The sequence below is a fragment of the Eutrema salsugineum genome, unplaced genomic scaffold (genome assembly GCF_000478725.1).
Source record: "Eutrema salsugineum unplaced genomic scaffold, Eutsalg1_0 scaffold_4, whole genome shotgun sequence".
Classification (NCBI taxonomy): Eukaryota; Viridiplantae; Streptophyta; class Magnoliopsida; order Brassicales; family Brassicaceae; genus Eutrema; species Eutrema salsugineum.
The window spans coordinates 3351759-3368166 of NW_006256686.1; the positions used below are offsets into that span (position 1 = coordinate 3351759).

A 16408-nucleotide genomic window follows, 5' to 3' on the forward strand; every position below is an offset into this window, starting at 1 on the left:
CATTTTCTTGTCAATTCCCCATTCCTCCCATTTCTCAAGAAGTTTCATTGCTAAATGCTTACCTGAATGTGGAGGCGGTAAAGCAAAAAATGCTAAAATATTGCTCTTTAAATTCCAGTTTCTGTCCACATAATGTGCTGTCAAACACATGTAGCCTTCATGATAGCAGACCATAAATCAGAAGTGAAACAAATCCTTCCTGAAAGATGACGTAATTCATTTTTTAATTTCTCCATCTCTTTCTTATAGAACTTGTAAACATCTTTTGCAGCTGTGTTTCTGCTGATAAACTTTATATCTGCATTCAAATACTCCCACACGGATCTAACTCCCTCATATTCAACATAAAAAAATGGGAGATTATACTGAGTAATACTCTTAGAAACTTTTCACGAAAAACAGCATGATCTATCTTCTTATACTGCAATATTGCTTCTGAATTGATCAGCATTTGACGAACATCAGCATTTCTCGGCATAAGCTTGCATGTAAGAAGATGGCGTCTATAAATGTTTGTACTGTTTTTTGTGTGGATCATACGCATAGTCTCTCTTGCAATGCTTACATTGTGCTCTTTCTTCAGGTTTTCCTGAGCTATCAACCTTAGTGATGACGTCAAAATGTCCCCATACTTCTGAATACTTCTTTTTCTTTTTCGGTTTTGATGACTTTCCTTTTTCTTCGGCATTACCATCATCATCATCTTCAACCTCTAAGACTGGTCTTTTATTCTTAGGAAGTTTAGAAGATTCCGCTCCATCAAACGAAACTTATTCATTTTCAGCATTAAGAGGATCAATAATTTTTTGAGATTCCACATCGGCACAACTTCGTGAACCTTGTTTATAACAACAAAAGCATTAACCATTATTAAATTTCATGTTATGCAAACATATTTTTATATTTTAATATTACATTTGCACGTTGTCACAATGCCACATATTGTTAAATAGTTTTCTAATTTTAAAATGATCATGGCTATTGTTTACCTCTTTCAAATAAGCCAACTTATGCTACTATTACAAACGAAGGATGTAGATATAAATAAGTTTTATGGTATACCATATGAGGTTTATGGTATACCATATGAAGTTTATGGAATTGCATAATCTTATTGAATGAAAAACCTCTGAATATATACAGAGTATACAAGAGACATTAAAGAAAGGAATTATACATCCTAATTAAGAGATTTTAATTCTAGTTACTGCAAAAACTTATATAACCATGGCAAAATCTATAAAATTGATAAACCATAAAACAATATTAGAAAATAAACAACTTACCATTAAAGATGACTGATCTATTGAATTTAGCTTTATGTAGAGACTCGATCAAAAGTAGATTATGTTTCTGTGACAGTAGAGGCTCTGTTTCAGTTCTAATATTGTGGGTCTTTTGACTTTTGAGTTTCCTACTTGGCTGCTTCGTGTAGGTTCTTTTATTAAGTTGAAAGAGACTCTAGTAGTAGCAGAAAGTTTTACTTATTTTACCAATATTAAAGATTGTTTCTTCCAAATCAATCCAGCGGTGATGATTATTTCTTCCTAACACAATCTAATTTTTTTTTGACAAATCCATTTACAGGTAAACCTGCAAACCCGCACGTTCGGATTACCTCATTTAACCTGCAAACTGCAGTATATCAATCCGCGAAGCCTACTTCTTAATGGACAAAAATTATGACGTCCAGGCCTGATTGTCACCTCTACAATGAAATGTACAAAAACCTTTATGGAGAAACTTCTTTAGATTTTTTATAACTTCAGTCTTCAGGTAATAACGGTCTAACGTATATAATTGTCCTATTCCAATTTTTGAGGACTATCTCAATTGGAGAAATATGCATCACCATTAGTGCTAACAGACTTTCTGAGGACTATATCAGATATAAACTTTTCACTTTCTTGTTGACGACCAAAGCACTTTGATGGATGAAATAACTTTCATGCATTCGATCACTTCTTGAGCTGAATATAAAGAAGCTTTCCTCGGATAGTTCTTCACTAAGCAAAAAAGGCAAAACCTATTGAGAAGTAAAATATCTGGTTCTCAGCAAGGTTTAATCAAACTATTTCATAAAGCTTTAGATCAATTCAAAGAGTTTGTCGGTTGGATATGTAAATAAAAAAAAATTAAGGTATGCTTATGTTATGTACAATTAATTAATAAATTGTTCATGTAGGTTGTACCATTTAACCGATTCTGCCGTCTACGGTTCAACCGATTCTGCTGTCTACGGTTAACTGTCGATATCTCATGTGATCTCCCAAATCAACGAAAAACCCAAAAACGAAAAAAAAAAACACACACACACACACAAGTCCAGAGCCAAATTGATTACACGATCTTGCGGATTCGAATCAATTGATTACACGATCTTGCGGATTCTCGATTCGAAGAGATGTACCAGTGGAGGAAATTCGACTTCTTCGAGGAAAAATACGGAGGCAAAATACCTGAGGATGTCACCGGAGAGATTCAATGCTGTTCTAGTGGCCGTGGCAAAGTCGTCATCGGCTCCGATGACGGATCCGTCAGCTTCCTCGATCGCGGTATCAAGTTCGATTCTGGTTTCCAAGCTCACTCTTCCTCCGTTCTCTTCCTTCAGCATCTCAAGGTTCCCCCCAAATTCTCCTATTCATCCATTTTTTCTTTTTTCTTTTGTTGATCATCTGGTTCATCAATTTTACAATCTCCAGTAGCTATTTCTGTTTTCTCGCCACGAATTTGATTGTGAGGCTCGCTTGACCTGTCATTGTTACACTGATTCGTCAACGAATTTGGTTGTAGTTTCACATTTCTTTGGCTTTGTGTTTTGGAAATCGAGACTCAAATGCTATTCGTCTGTTTCCAGTTGCGAATTCGTTCATCGGTTTTACAAATTTCCAGTAGATTTTGCTTTTTTTTTCTCACCACAAATTTGATTCGAGACTTGCTTGTATTGTCGTTTGTTACACTGAACCATTACACTAAATCATCAACGAAGGAACTGTGAGTGCTTCTCAACATTTTGGCTTCAGTTTTTCTTTTTTGTAATTTCACTTTTCTTTGATTTTATTCCGAGCCTCGCTTGACATGTCATTTGTTACAGTGAATCATCAACGAATTTGGCTTCAATTTGGTTGTAATTTCACTTTTCTTTGGCTTTGTGTTTTGGAAATCGAGACTCAAATGCAACTCGTCTGTTTCCAGTTGTGAATCCCTTCCTCAGTTTACAGTTTTCCAGTAGACTTTGCTCCTTTCTCGCCACGAAATTTGATTCCGAGACTCGCTTGACCTGTCGTTTGTTATTCTGAATGGCATATCATCAACCAAGGAACTATGAAGCTTCTCTACAATTAGCTTCAGTTTGGTTGTGAATTCACTTTTTTGTTAGCCTTGTGTTTCGGAAATCGAGACTCAAATGTAATTTGTCTGTTTCCAGTGGTGAATCCATTCAGCAGTTGTACAATTTTGTAGTAGATTTTGCTATTTTCCCGCATGAAATTGCCTTCGGGACTAGCTTGACTTGTCATTGTTATACTGACTGGCTTATCATCAGTGAAGGAAGTAAGAGTGCTTCGCTAACTTTAGCTTCAGTTTTGTTGTGATTTTGGCTCTGTGTTTTGGGAAATAAAATTGCTCGTGTTTATGCGCTTTCAAATGCACGGGTTTTTTAGTTCCAGCTGTGGATAATTTTCTTTTTTTAAGCTACGAATAATTTGCTCTTATCGTTTTTTTTTTTGTTTGGGATAATAGCAAAGGAACTTCCTCGTCACTGTCGGAGAAGATGAACAGATATCCCCGCAGCAGTCAGGGATGTGTCTTAAGGTATTTGACCTCGACAAAGCGCAGGAGGAAAGCACAAGTTCCTCGGCTCCCGAATGCATTGGTATCCTAAGAATATTCACCAATCAATTTCCTGAAGCTAAGGTAGAAAAGCTTAATCTTTTCCATTATCATATGTTTATTGAAGGGACTATATGGTTGAGATTTTCCTGATTGGAAAATCATGTGCAAAATGCAGATTACTTCTTTTCTAGTCCTGGAGGAAGTTCCACCTATAGTGCTCATAGCCATTGGATTAGATAATGGATGCATTTATTGTGTCAAAGGGGACATTGCGCGAGAACGTATCACCCGATTTAAGCTTCAAGTAGACGGAGTTTCAGAAAAAAAACGATCCCCTATCACAGGCTTGGGGTTCAGGTTGGATGGTCTTTCGCTTCTGTTATTTGCCGTAACTCCAGACTCGGTGAACTCGTTCAATCTGCAAGCGCAGCCGCCTAAATTGCAGACCTTGGATCATATTGGGAGTGGTGTGAATACTGTTACAATGAGTGACCTTGCGGTACATACTTCTACTTATGACCGAGTATTTTCTTTTGTTGATTTTAGAAATTATGTTGTTCTTTTATTTCGAGACAGTTGAAGCATGTTGTGTTCCACAGGAATTAATAGTTGGTCGACCTGAGGCTGTTTATTTCTATGAAGTTGATGGACGTGGTCCTTGCTGGGCTTTTGAAGGAGAGAAAAAGTTTATGGGGTGGTTCCGTGGCTACCTCTTGTGTGTCATCGCCGACCCTAAAAATGGGACGAATGTTTTCAATGTCTACGACCTCAGGAATCGGCTGATAGCATATAGCCTAGTCGTTGATAAAGTCTCCAACATGCTCTGCGAATGGGGAAACATAATACTTATAACGGCTGACAAATCATTATTGTGCGTTACGGAGAAAGATATGGAAAGCAAATTAGATATGCTGTTCAAGAAAAACCTGTACACAGTGGCAATTAATCTTGTCCAGAGTCAACATGCCGATGCTGCTGCTACTGCCAACGTGATGAGGAAGTATGGAGATCATTTATATGGCAAACAGGACTATGACGAGGCTATGTCTCAGTACATCAACACGATTGGTCATCTTGAACCATCGTTTGTGATACAAAAGTTTCTGGATGCACAGAGGATCTACAATCTTACTAATTACCTGGAGAAGCTGCACGAGAAGGGTCTAGCATCTAAAGACCACACAACTCTTTTGCTAAACTGTTACACAAAACTGAAGGATGTGGAAAAGCTGAACACGTTCATTAGGAAAGAAGATGGCATTGGCGAGCTTAAGTTTGATGTGGAAACAGCGATTAGGGTCTGTCGTGCAGCTAATTACCACGAGCACGCGATGTATGTTGCCAAAAAGGCAGGAAAACATGAGTGGTATTTGAAAATTCTGCTTGAAGACCTTGGAAACTACGACGAAGCCCTACAATATATTTCGAGCCTTGAACCCAGTCAAGCTGGAGTAACAATAAAAGAGTATGGTAAGATTCTTATAGAGCACAAGCCAAAAGAGGCAATTGATATACTCATGCGACTCTGCACCGAACAAGGAACTTCAAATGGTGTGTACCTGTCCATGTTGCCGTCACCTGTAGACTTCATCAATGTGTTTGTTCAGCATCCACATTCGCTAATGGAGTTTCTCGAGAGATATATTGAGATAGTGAAAGATTCACCTGCTCAAGCAGAAATCAATAACACACTCTTGGAGCTGTACTTGTCCAGGGACTTGAATTTTCCATCAATTTCTCAATCAGAAAATGGTTTAGATCAGGACTTCACAGATCAATCAGTGTTAGCTTCAGTGTCGAAAGCTGATTATGAAAAGAGGAAAATTGCTGATTCCAAGGATATAATGGAGAAGGATTTTATCGAAAGACAACAGAAGGGACTAGAGTTGCTTAAAATGGCATGGCCATCAGACCAAGAGCAACCACTCTATGATGTTGACCTTGCTATAATTCTCTGTGAGATGAATTCCTTCAAGGAAGGGCTTCTGTATCTGTACGAGAAGATGAAACTTTACAAGGAGGTCATTGCGTGTTACATGCAGAATCATGATCACGAGGGACTGATTGCGTGCTGCAAAAGATTAGGTGATTCTCGCAAGGGAGGGGAGCCTTCTCTTTGGGCAGACCTTCTCAAGTATTTCGGTGAAATTGGAGAAGACTGCACCAAAGAGGTGAAGGAGGTTCTTACTTATATTGAACGGGATGATATTTTACCTCCTATCATTGTTCTTCAGACACTGGCAAAGAATCCGTGTCTCACACTTTCTGTCATCAAAGACTATATAGCACGGAAACTTGAACAAGAATCAAAGATCATCGAAGAGGATCGGCGAGCTGTAGAGAAGTATCAGGTTAGTAGTCTCATCACTACGACATTTTTATTGAAGCCAAACTAGAAAACTTGTTCTAGTAACGCAGACCCTGAGCGATGCAGGAAACGACGAAAAACATGAGAAAAGAGATTGAAGATCTCAGGACGAACGCCAAAATATTTCAACTTAGCAAGTGCACCGCTTGCACTTTTACATTGGATATACCTGCTGTACATTTCATGTGTATGCACTCGTTCCATCAACGATGCCTCGGTGACAACGAAAAAGAATGCCCCGAGTGTGCTCCCGAGTACAGATCTGTGATGGAAATGAAGAGAAGCTTAGAGCAGAACTCGAAAGACCAAGATCTGTTCTTCCAGCAAGTGAAGAGCTCAAAAGACGGATTTTCTGTGATTGCAGAGTACTTTGGGAAAGGAATCATCAGCAAAACTACTGATGAAAACTAATTCTCTTCATGCCTGAGGTTAACCACTGAACTCAGAATATTCACCTTCTAGTCATATAAAATGAGAAGATCTAATTACAAAACAACTAATTATCTTTTCAGGGAAGGCGGCTGAAATATCTCAACTCAAGTGAGGCTGACATTAACTGCGTGGCATGTGTGTATCTGTGAAACGTGAGGTATCCTCGTGAATCTCTTATCCTTTTCTACTTTACGGCTAAAGATATTATGTAAGAGTGAGTTGCTAGTGAGGTCGAGGCTGCCTTTATGCGTCTTCTTATTTGCCTTTCTAATAATCTGTGCAAGAGTGAGTAGCTAGTGATGCATACATATGAAACAAGTTGAAAAAGTTTGTTTTTGTGTATGTTTTGGTTTTTTAATTATATTATGACCAAAAAAAAATTATATTATGGAACTCGACATACTTAAAGGAGTTAATGCAGTACATAGGTTGTTGTGTATGGTAAGTAACATTGTTTGTTTCAACTCTTAAGTTTATGACTTGTGCAAAACCAACTTTGCTATCGACATTAATTTGGTTGTCCTGTAACAACAGACTCTCTTTCATTTCCATAATTTGATTTTGCACTCAGCCTTTTTTTTTGTCTATCGAAATGACACAGAGTTATCAAATTTTTTTTGTCAACAAGTAATTTATCAATTATCATTGCCCTTGCCTTAGGATCCTAATCAATAAGAACCCTCTTTACAACATCTAAGGATTTTGACACAGATTTAAAAAACACAACTACAAAAATAAACCAAATGTATAAGTTATAAGATATATGTCATATTGTGTGTTTAATATTTGATACTGCATATAAAATAAAATAAATATTCCATTACTCTGCATCTATCGAGTTATATAAATATTTATGTATGATTAATCCATCTTAAAACATGTATACATGAAAATATAACTGTGTAAATATAATTTATTGATAAAATATTTTATTTGAGGCACAAAACATACTTTTAGTCATACAATTGGTTGTAAATTCTTAGAAACAACAACATTGACGACTGCTTCCATAAGGTTCGCACAAGGCATTTTTAAAAGGTGGCGTGTTCACTCCACACCTATCGTTACAATCTTCTTTCGTTTGACATGGGCCTTTGAATTCACAATCGGTTGATGAATCACCTATTTTTCCTGTTTATTATAATTATTAATTTTTTAGTAACAACATGAAGATAATTTTAAATATAATACAGTAAACATACTAAAAAATTCTGAAAAGATAACAACTTACGAGTGGATTGAACATTAACAATGAAAGAAATGATGATGAGAAGAACAACAAAACTAAATTTCGAAGATGTCATCTTTCAGAAAAAAAATTCTACAATGATAAGATTATGAAAGTATTTTGTGAAGCCTTATAAGTGAAGAAACTAAGAATTGCTGGTCTTTTTATATGGTTTTAAAATAATTTTAAGATGTAATACCATTGAAAAAAGAAAGAATTTTAAGATACCATAAATTTATTTTATTTAAGATTTTGTAGATCTTTAACTACATTTGTCTATTTATTTAACACGTGGATTCTTACCAATATAAAATTTCCTAATTTATATGATGTCAATGTTAATTTTATCAGCATGATAATTTGTTAACATTTTATTCTCATTTTAATTATTAAAATTTTTAAAGATTTCTTAACATAAATATAATAGACTGAGATTAATTTACTATACAAACAAGTATCTAGTGAATGTAAATAGTAGATTGTATACATTCACCAGACACTTGGTTATATAGTAAATTAATCTCAATTAGTATTTATTTAAATTTGTAAATTTGTAAATTTTATGATTAATGAAAAATAAAATATTAGCATATTATCATGCTGATAACATTTGTTAACAAACTTTGCTTTGTTGTTACAACTGAGATAAGAGAGTCAGCATATAATTTATTAATGGGAAAATTGATATTAATCTCAGTTGGAAAAAAATCTAAGAAAATCTAAGATCTAATTAATTGTCAAAACTAAAAAATCTTTTAAAAAAAAAGTTCTTCTTCTGCATCATGTTCTCGGTCCAATTATACGAGTTGCTAATTTAAACTGAAAACACTTGGACCAATTGCAAATTTCTGAAAAAGTACACCAATTTCGAGAACTTTATTAATTTCTGAAATATGTAATGTATAAATTTCCTTGAAAATAAAATTTTGAGACTCACTTGAGCGGTATAGACCTGTTTTGTAGTTGAATCCATAATTATTCTGACACAAAAACCAATGAATGATCAGCATCATTCTTTTCGGTAACTTACTGTGTCCGACAGTTTTAAGTCAGTGAAGAGTGTTTTATTCCCCTTATCACCATCTGTTTTTGGAGTCAAAATTTTGACAGCTTGGCAAGAAGTCATTGGGGTTATACATTGCTTTGGGTCTTCAACCTTTGAAGGTTGTGTACAATCTGAACCAGATACAAATGAATTTAAAGAGTCATGGCCCATGGTTTTTTGCAGGAATTCTTGTGTACCCATTTCCAGATGGATATCTGAAGCCTGCGTCAAAATTACGTCATATAGATTCTCGAACACGTAACTGTTAACTCCATCTATTTTTTTGACAAAAAGTTAACTCCATCTAAGAACATGTACTTTGTGTTTTCAGGGTAAAATTGGACTTTTATTATTATAAATCCTATTGTAACAATATTTAGTATCAAAATCTTAAAAGGACAATAGGTGAGTTTTTTTGTCCTCCTATATTTTCAATTTTACCTGTTATATTTCCAATTTTCCCTTTATTAATAGGATTGTTTCGTAGCAATTTTGCAACAGAAAATGTAATTCATGAATGTTTATCTTCTATATATTATGAAATGGAAGGAAATTGTTGGGATCAGTTTTATGGATTGAATCTGTTAATTATATATATATATATATATATTAAATTACAAGAGATGACATTTTGTTATGAATTATTAATATGGATGTTTATTATAAGGTTCATATCATAAAGAGGTTTAAACTATTGCTAAGAGTTTCACATCGGTAATATGTGGACATAACTAGATCTTTGTAATATTATATATACCTCTTATTATTCATAAAATAAGACATAATAATTTTCTCTCTGTTTCCTATTCACAATACATTATCAGCACGATAGTCTCTTGATCTTTTTCTCACACCAAAAAGGTGAGATTTAGTTTAAATATTATTTTCTCACACCAAAAAGATGAAAGTTAATTTAAAGTTTATTTTCTCACACCGAAAATGTGAGAGTTACACTACAAAAAAATAGATGTATTGCATCACTTAAATGGAATCAGTTAAACGAGTGATATTAATTTGAATTACTTATTACTAAATGATACTAAATATTTAGTTTAACATCAATTATAATAAATGATGCTGTTATTTATTTAATTTTCATCACTTCAGTAAAAGTGATACAAATCTATGATAGTTTACATCATTTTTAAAAAACTGAATGAAATTATAAATTTACATCGATTACTTGAGAGATAATCTCGCATACTCCTTCCGCATTATAGAAATTCTCAAATCTCCTCCTCATAATTTTTAATTTGTTTTCAATTTATTTTAAAGAAAGAAAAAGGGAGAAAAGCGGTCAAATACTGGTAGGTCCTTTCTAAAGTTTCATATTTACTAATCCAACCACGAAGATCCACACCCAGTCTGTCATATCGGGTTGAATCCGAAAAAATCGGGTTTCGGGTCAAAATTGGAGACAAAATTGTGGTAAGTCTGAGAAAAAAAAATTCAAATTTCGAAATCGTCTTCTCATCGTCGTCTTCGCCTAGTATTCTCTGGGACAACTACGAGTGATTTGCTGCTGCCTGTCTTAAATCAACGCCTCGCTATATCAGGTTCGTTCGTCTTCGTCCTCTGATTTCTAATTTCTATGTTGATTACTTTATAGATTTCAACACGGTTTTGTGTAGAATCCAAAATTCGATTTATATGTTCTCTATTCGGTTGGCAATTACAAAATAGGAGTCATGGATTTAGGCAACGAAATAGTGTTTAGATATGCTAGACCAGAACTGTACTCAGATTCCGAATCGTCGCAGGAGAAAATGGTAGAAGGAGTTGCCGAATCAGAGACGGGTAATAATCAGATAGTGTTGTGGAGGGGAACTGAGGCTGAGGCTGAGGAGGAGGAGAATCAGCCATTGCCACCCGTGAAAATGTTCTTCGAGCCCAGTCAGTATCATAATGCAATAAAGCTGGGAACAAGATGTTATATCCACAAAGCTGTTGCGAAATTGGAGTCCCTATACCTTGAACCACATGAGCTGTTATGGGTTACAGAATATCCACAGTTCAAGCACTTTTGGCATATGCATAGGGCCATGCATGAGGACACAACACACAAGATGATGGGAATGTGGTTGCTTCTTCTTCGGACAGCAAACACAAATAAGAAGAGGGAAGCTTGGTTTTTAGTGAATGACGTACCAATTCGCTATTCCCTTAGAGAGCATGCCATTTTCTGTGGATTAAACTGTCTCCCGTACCCAGAGGACTATGAGAGCATAGGAAGTTCTTCGTTTAAGAATAGATATTTCCAGGAAACCGTCCCTTCCCTTGCTGCTGTTGAGAAAAAGCTAGAGTCGATGCGAGGACTAGTTAATCCTGATCGGTTGAAGATGTGTGTCATCTACTTCTTATCCTCTATAATTAGTGGTAAAATGAAAACCGGTAAGGGAGCACCATCTGTTGACCCCTACTCCTGAGGATTGTGGATGACCTCGAGGCTTGTAAAAGGTTTCCTTGGAGTAGGTATTCATTCGATGTGAATATGAAGGAGATTGAGCACACAATGAGGCATTTCAATGGGGTCGTCGGAACAGATGCGTGGACATTTCTAAGCTTTGTTACTCCCTTGGAGGTATGTCACATTATAAAGAATTTGTAACTATGTAATACTATGAGCGTAAGTGTAATTTGTGGGGTTTATGTGTAGTTGCTAGCCTTTGAGGCCATCCCATGTCTGAAGAACAAATACAGAGAAGATGTTAGAGGAGCAGGGAGGGATTGTCCCAGGATGTGCAGGCAGAAGTTCCAACCATTCACACTAAAAGGTTTCCCTTTGTCGGAACTCTATGAAACACTGGGTAACACTAGGGTCATCGAGAGTATATTGCAACCATCCGAGGATGAGGTAATTATGCTTGCTGGAGTCATGGAGAGGAATGAAGAGGAAGATATCGTTCCTGAAAATTGGACGAGACGTTTAGTTGAAAAAAAGAAGCCGATATTCTGGAAAGAGATATGCAAGATCGATGTTGATGCCCAAGATAATAAGGAGTGGTTAAACCATCCTGTAGCGGCTAAGAATAATGTGGGGACGGAGAAGGTGGCGTCTCTTGGAATTGTGGAACAGCTTCAGAGCTTGCAGAAGAGTATGGACGCTCAGTTTCTCCGAATCAGTGCCCGAATAGATGGCTTTGATACAAGACTCTGCTCTGTAGAACAATATGTAAAAGAGACAAGAAGAGAAAGGGAAGGACCAGGAGATCAGGGAGGAGAAGTTTTTTGAAATGATGTTGAACATGAACATGATCAAGCTGGAGAGAAACTTGAAAGTCTGGTGAAAACTGAGAAAGCGAGGAAGCAGAAACAGTGGAAGAAGAAACAGCCGAAGCAGAAGCCGAAGAAGAAGCAGAAAGAGCCGGAGCAGAAGGAAGCGGAGCAGAAGGAACCGGAGCAGAAGGAACCGGAGCAGAAGGAGACGGAGCAGAAGGAGGCGGAGCAGAAGGAGGCGGAGCAGAAGGAGGCGGAGCAGAAAGAGTCGGAGCAGAAAGAGCCGGAGATGAATGAGGCAGAGCTGAAAGAGGCGGAGCAGCTTGTAGCCCGATCTCCGTACCTGCTTAGAAGTAAAGAGGTATTGAAGTTTGAATAGTAATATCCATTTTTTTGGTAATACTTTAATATTTCGTGGTAACACTATGTTGTATTACTTTGTATATGTAGGTAGAACCAGACGGTGTTGACGGTGTGAACGCAGAAATGGGTGCAGGTAAACGGAAACAAGAGCAATCGAAGCTAGGGCCAAACACAAAGCAGAGACGTTAAGTCTCCTATGACATTTGATATATGTACTTCTATTTCTATTATTGATTTTGGATTATTAAAAACCAAATATTGGGAAAACTTGGTATTATTGGTGAAACCACATATAAATGGTATAACCTAGTATTATTAGGTATAACCATCTTAGTATTATTTGGTGTAACCAGTTATATATGTGGAATACTAAGCCTAAACAGTTCGAGTTAAAATTGTTAGAATAATGTTTGTACAGAACATAAGGGAGTACTAAACATAACAAAATGTGCACATACGGAATCCAGAACATAAGAAAGTACAAAAAACAAAAAACATAAGACAGAAAACATCAGACACATTCACCAGTCTCCCATATCAGGAAAAACCCTAACTACCCGATACACATATAGGAAGAACCTTCCGCATTCGCGAGTTAAGAAGCAATTGTCGCAGATGTTTCCTGGTTTATACTCATCATTCCACCAACGCTCCCATCGGTTAACTGTACTGCACGGACAGTAGATAAGAGTATTGAGGCGCGGTAAAAAGCGACGGTGGCCTTCATTGAATATCTCTGGCAATCCCAATTGCCAACCAAGAGATACTTCTTCAACGAGGTCACGGGTGCACTTCTTTATTATTTCCCAGCTTAGTTTGTTGAGGTACTCATCACCCTCGAGATGTTCCATAACAAGTTTCATGAACATCCCGTAGACATATACTGCACGCGTGTACCCTCTATCCGCCGCTTCCTTGATCAGTAGAATCCCTCCAAAATCTTTTCGAAGAAAAAAGAGTTGCATACATCGCATGAAAATCATGCCTGGATTTCGTGCATCATAGAACTCTCTGAAGATATCGATGATGAGATGGACATCTTGATCCTCTGGATGACCCATATTAAAGGGATCAACTTCAGCGTAGAAGCCAGGGCCTCTGGTGCAGTCGTTGAACCTATACAAATCGAGCGAATCCGTATAAGGTCACCAATTGTGTTAGCCGACTTTGCTAGAACATTTTCCAGTAGTTCGTCTGGTAGGACTAGTAGGTAGGAGTACTCTGCCATGGATTTATATATGAAAGTGGTCGAGGCCGAGTTTTGTGGAGAAAAGTTCTGAAACCTTAAGAGAAAATGATGGATTTTGTAATATAAAAGGAAAATCTGGGAGGAACCCTAAGAGAGGGGACGAAGGCAAAAGTGATGGATTTGGGAAAGTAATGAAAAAGTAGAATGTATTTCAAAACTTCTTTGCGAACTTAAATAATAGAAAATAGAGGAAGTGAGAGGAAGTGAGTAGTCACGTCAAATAAACGCGACCGTATGAGAGAGAGAGAGGAATATCGGAATAACTGCTACTCTCGTTAATGCGTTATTGAAAATATACAGTAAAAACTCTATCCTCTAAATTAATAAAATTGGGACTCTTATATTTTAGAAAGAGTTATTTATATAGTTTCTACTGATTGATTTTTACTCATATACTGCGATATTTGAACATTATGTCTGGATTACTAAATTGTTGCCATGTTATATATCATCAAGTTATCGTCAATTTTCCTTATTAAAATTTAAAACCAACCAGAAATAATTTCTCCAAAGATAAATTACCAAATTACCATAAATATCAAGGTTCTGAGGAAAAAAAAAACAGGAGATTACATATATAAATTGTTACAAAAAAAAAAATAGGCTTCATTTGTATTTCGATGACATTCCAGACCTCTTCCTCTTTATCTTCTTCTTTATCTTCTTCATCTCTCCCTTCGAACAGAAACGTAGAAAATCTCACACTTATGTTTAAAAATCATATAGCCAAACAACATCAACTGATTATTTTCCAGTCATATACATTTCAACGTTTTTGAGATTTGTCATAACCAAAAAAAATGACTAATTACTTATCCATTCGGATGTATCCATGTTTCGAATTTCTCTCTCCACGAATCTGCAATGCATGCACTTCAATCCTATCTCCAGATCCAGAATCAATTCGTGTTCCGGTTTTGTACAACGTTTGTGGGGAGGTTTATCGACTGAGATGTCTTTGTCATTCTCCTCAAGAAAAAAAAAAAAAATATATATATATATATATAAATTTTCACTCATGATCAGGACATATTTTATAAACCATTAAACAGAGAGAATATATTACCTTTGGAAGATTTTGCTTGAATTATTCCCACAGCTCTGCTTGCTCGATCTCAGAATCAGTTGGTGAAGGTGGCGACTTAGGTACCACCACACCAAATCTCATGTTCAAAGGTGGTGGGTTGATGATTAGCAGACCATTCTCATCATATTTTTTCCATCTGATTTCTCCATTTTGTTTATGTATTGTTAGAAACGATGAGACTACTTAAAGAATGCTAGAAGTACAATATCTCACGTGTCTTTTTATAGAGTGGGCAATAATATTCAGTTTTCACGAATTTCAAGTTTTGTGGGGAAGAGTACTAATATTTTGTGTGTATAGACAATGTTCCCTAGATGATATTTGGAGTGTCTACTCAGCATTTACTCACGTGATTTATTGTATAGACGCGTTGCATGGACGGAAAACGAGGAAAGAAGGAACGACACGTTTATTTATCTCTGTAAAAGGAGAATTGAATAAATACATATATAATAATAACTATCTATACGAAGTGTTTAATTGTTGCATTAGTGTTGGTAGTTGTACCAGTCTTACGACTGTTAATGCTTTCATTAACTGCCGTAAGACTGGTACAACTGCCAACACTGTATTTGATTTTTGCCTATACATTAAGTAAATAAATATTTTTGGGTTTAGTAGGGGAGAGAAAGATGTGAGTTTTAACTGCTCCGTACGATAAGGCTGAACGGTTTTGAAAGGTATTTATTATATGAGTCGCACCCTAGGGTTTTGCCTTTCTCTTTCCATAAATATAACTCGCTCTCTCTCTCTCACTCATATCTATCTTCTAAATTCTCTTCTCTCTATTTAGTGCTATCGTTGCTCTCTTTATCACTTCAAAATGGCCCATAAGGTGTGGATCATGACTCATCTGAGGGAGTTGGTACGGTTTCCGGCGAGTGGGTTCAGTGCAGGGCCGGTGGCAGAAGACATTTACGAATGGCAAGCAACGCTGTTGGGCCCCCTAGTAGTCCATACGAAGGGGGCATCTTCTTCATCTCCATCCATTTCCCACCGGATTACCCCTTCAAGCCACCAATGGTTTCGTGGAAGACGCCGATTCTGCACCCCAACATCGACAAACCCCGCGTCTTCCATCCGCTACTCGTCACCGCTACCTGGAAGTTTGGAACGACGGTGAAGGAACTCCTCCAAGCGCTCCATGACATGCTGCTTCACCCTAAGGTCGAGGAAGAGGACAACTACCTCGCAGACGTCGCATGCATGTGCGTCTTGGAACCGGAGCGGTTCAAGAAGGAGGCCTGCCTGATGACCGAGGCACACACCATGAATTAATTAATGGTGTTTTTCACAATAAAATAATGAATTTTATGTTTTACTGTTTTCCGTTGTAAAATATTTTATTATTTAAAAATTATGACAGTAATATATTAATGTACAAAAAAATATTAGTAAAATTCTATGTGTTATTCTATCCACTATATTATCTCAGTCGATACATAAGGAATCCCTAATAAGGAAACCCTAATACTCGTTATCATTTGGTGTAACCACATGTAATCCCGAAAGTCGAAATATGTAATACTCGGTATCATTTGGTGTAACCACATGTTTATCGGATAATCGAAAATATGTAATACTCG

At 36.6% G+C, this 16408-nt stretch overlaps 2 protein-coding genes across 2 annotated transcripts; both read left to right on the top strand.

Moving 5' to 3' along the window:
• The first annotated feature begins 2295 nt into the window (after positions 1-2295).
• On the top strand, positions 2296-6973 carry LOC18013938 (vacuolar protein-sorting-associated protein 11 homolog). The gene is made up of 6 exons (XM_006418447.2): positions 2296-2620; positions 3742-3915; positions 4010-4333; positions 4434-6185; positions 6269-6630; positions 6715-6973. Exons 1-5 carry the CDS (start codon positions 2405-2407, stop codon positions 6611-6613), a joined length of 2811 nt encoding a protein of 936 aa, XP_006418510.1. The 5' UTR covers positions 2296-2404; the 3' UTR covers positions 6614-6630; positions 6715-6973.
• Positions 6974-15743: 8770 nt separating this feature from the next.
• Positions 15744-16100, top strand: LOC18013867 (ubiquitin-conjugating enzyme E2 11). Its single transcript, XM_024153495.1, has one exon. The coding sequence runs from the start codon at positions 15744-15746 to the stop codon at positions 16098-16100; it is 357 nt and encodes a 118-aa protein (XP_024009263.1).
• The last annotated feature ends 308 nt before the right edge of the window (positions 16101-16408 follow it).

Coding starts and splice junctions, on each gene's coding strand:
- LOC18013938 (XM_006418447.2), top strand. CDS start 2,405: ATGTACCAGTGGAGGAAATTCGACTTCTTCGAGGAAAAATACGGAGGC. Junction 2,621..3,741: donor TCTTCCTTCAGCATCTCAAG/GTTCCCCCCAAA, acceptor TTGGGATAATAG/CAAAGGAACTTCCTCGTCAC. Junction 6,186..6,268: donor GAGCTGTAGAGAAGTATCAG/GTTAGTAGTCTC, acceptor TGAGCGATGCAG/GAAACGACGAAAAACATGAG.
- LOC18013867 (XM_024153495.1), top strand. CDS start 15,744: ATGGCAAGCAACGCTGTTGGGCCCCCTAGTAGTCCATACGAAGGGGGC.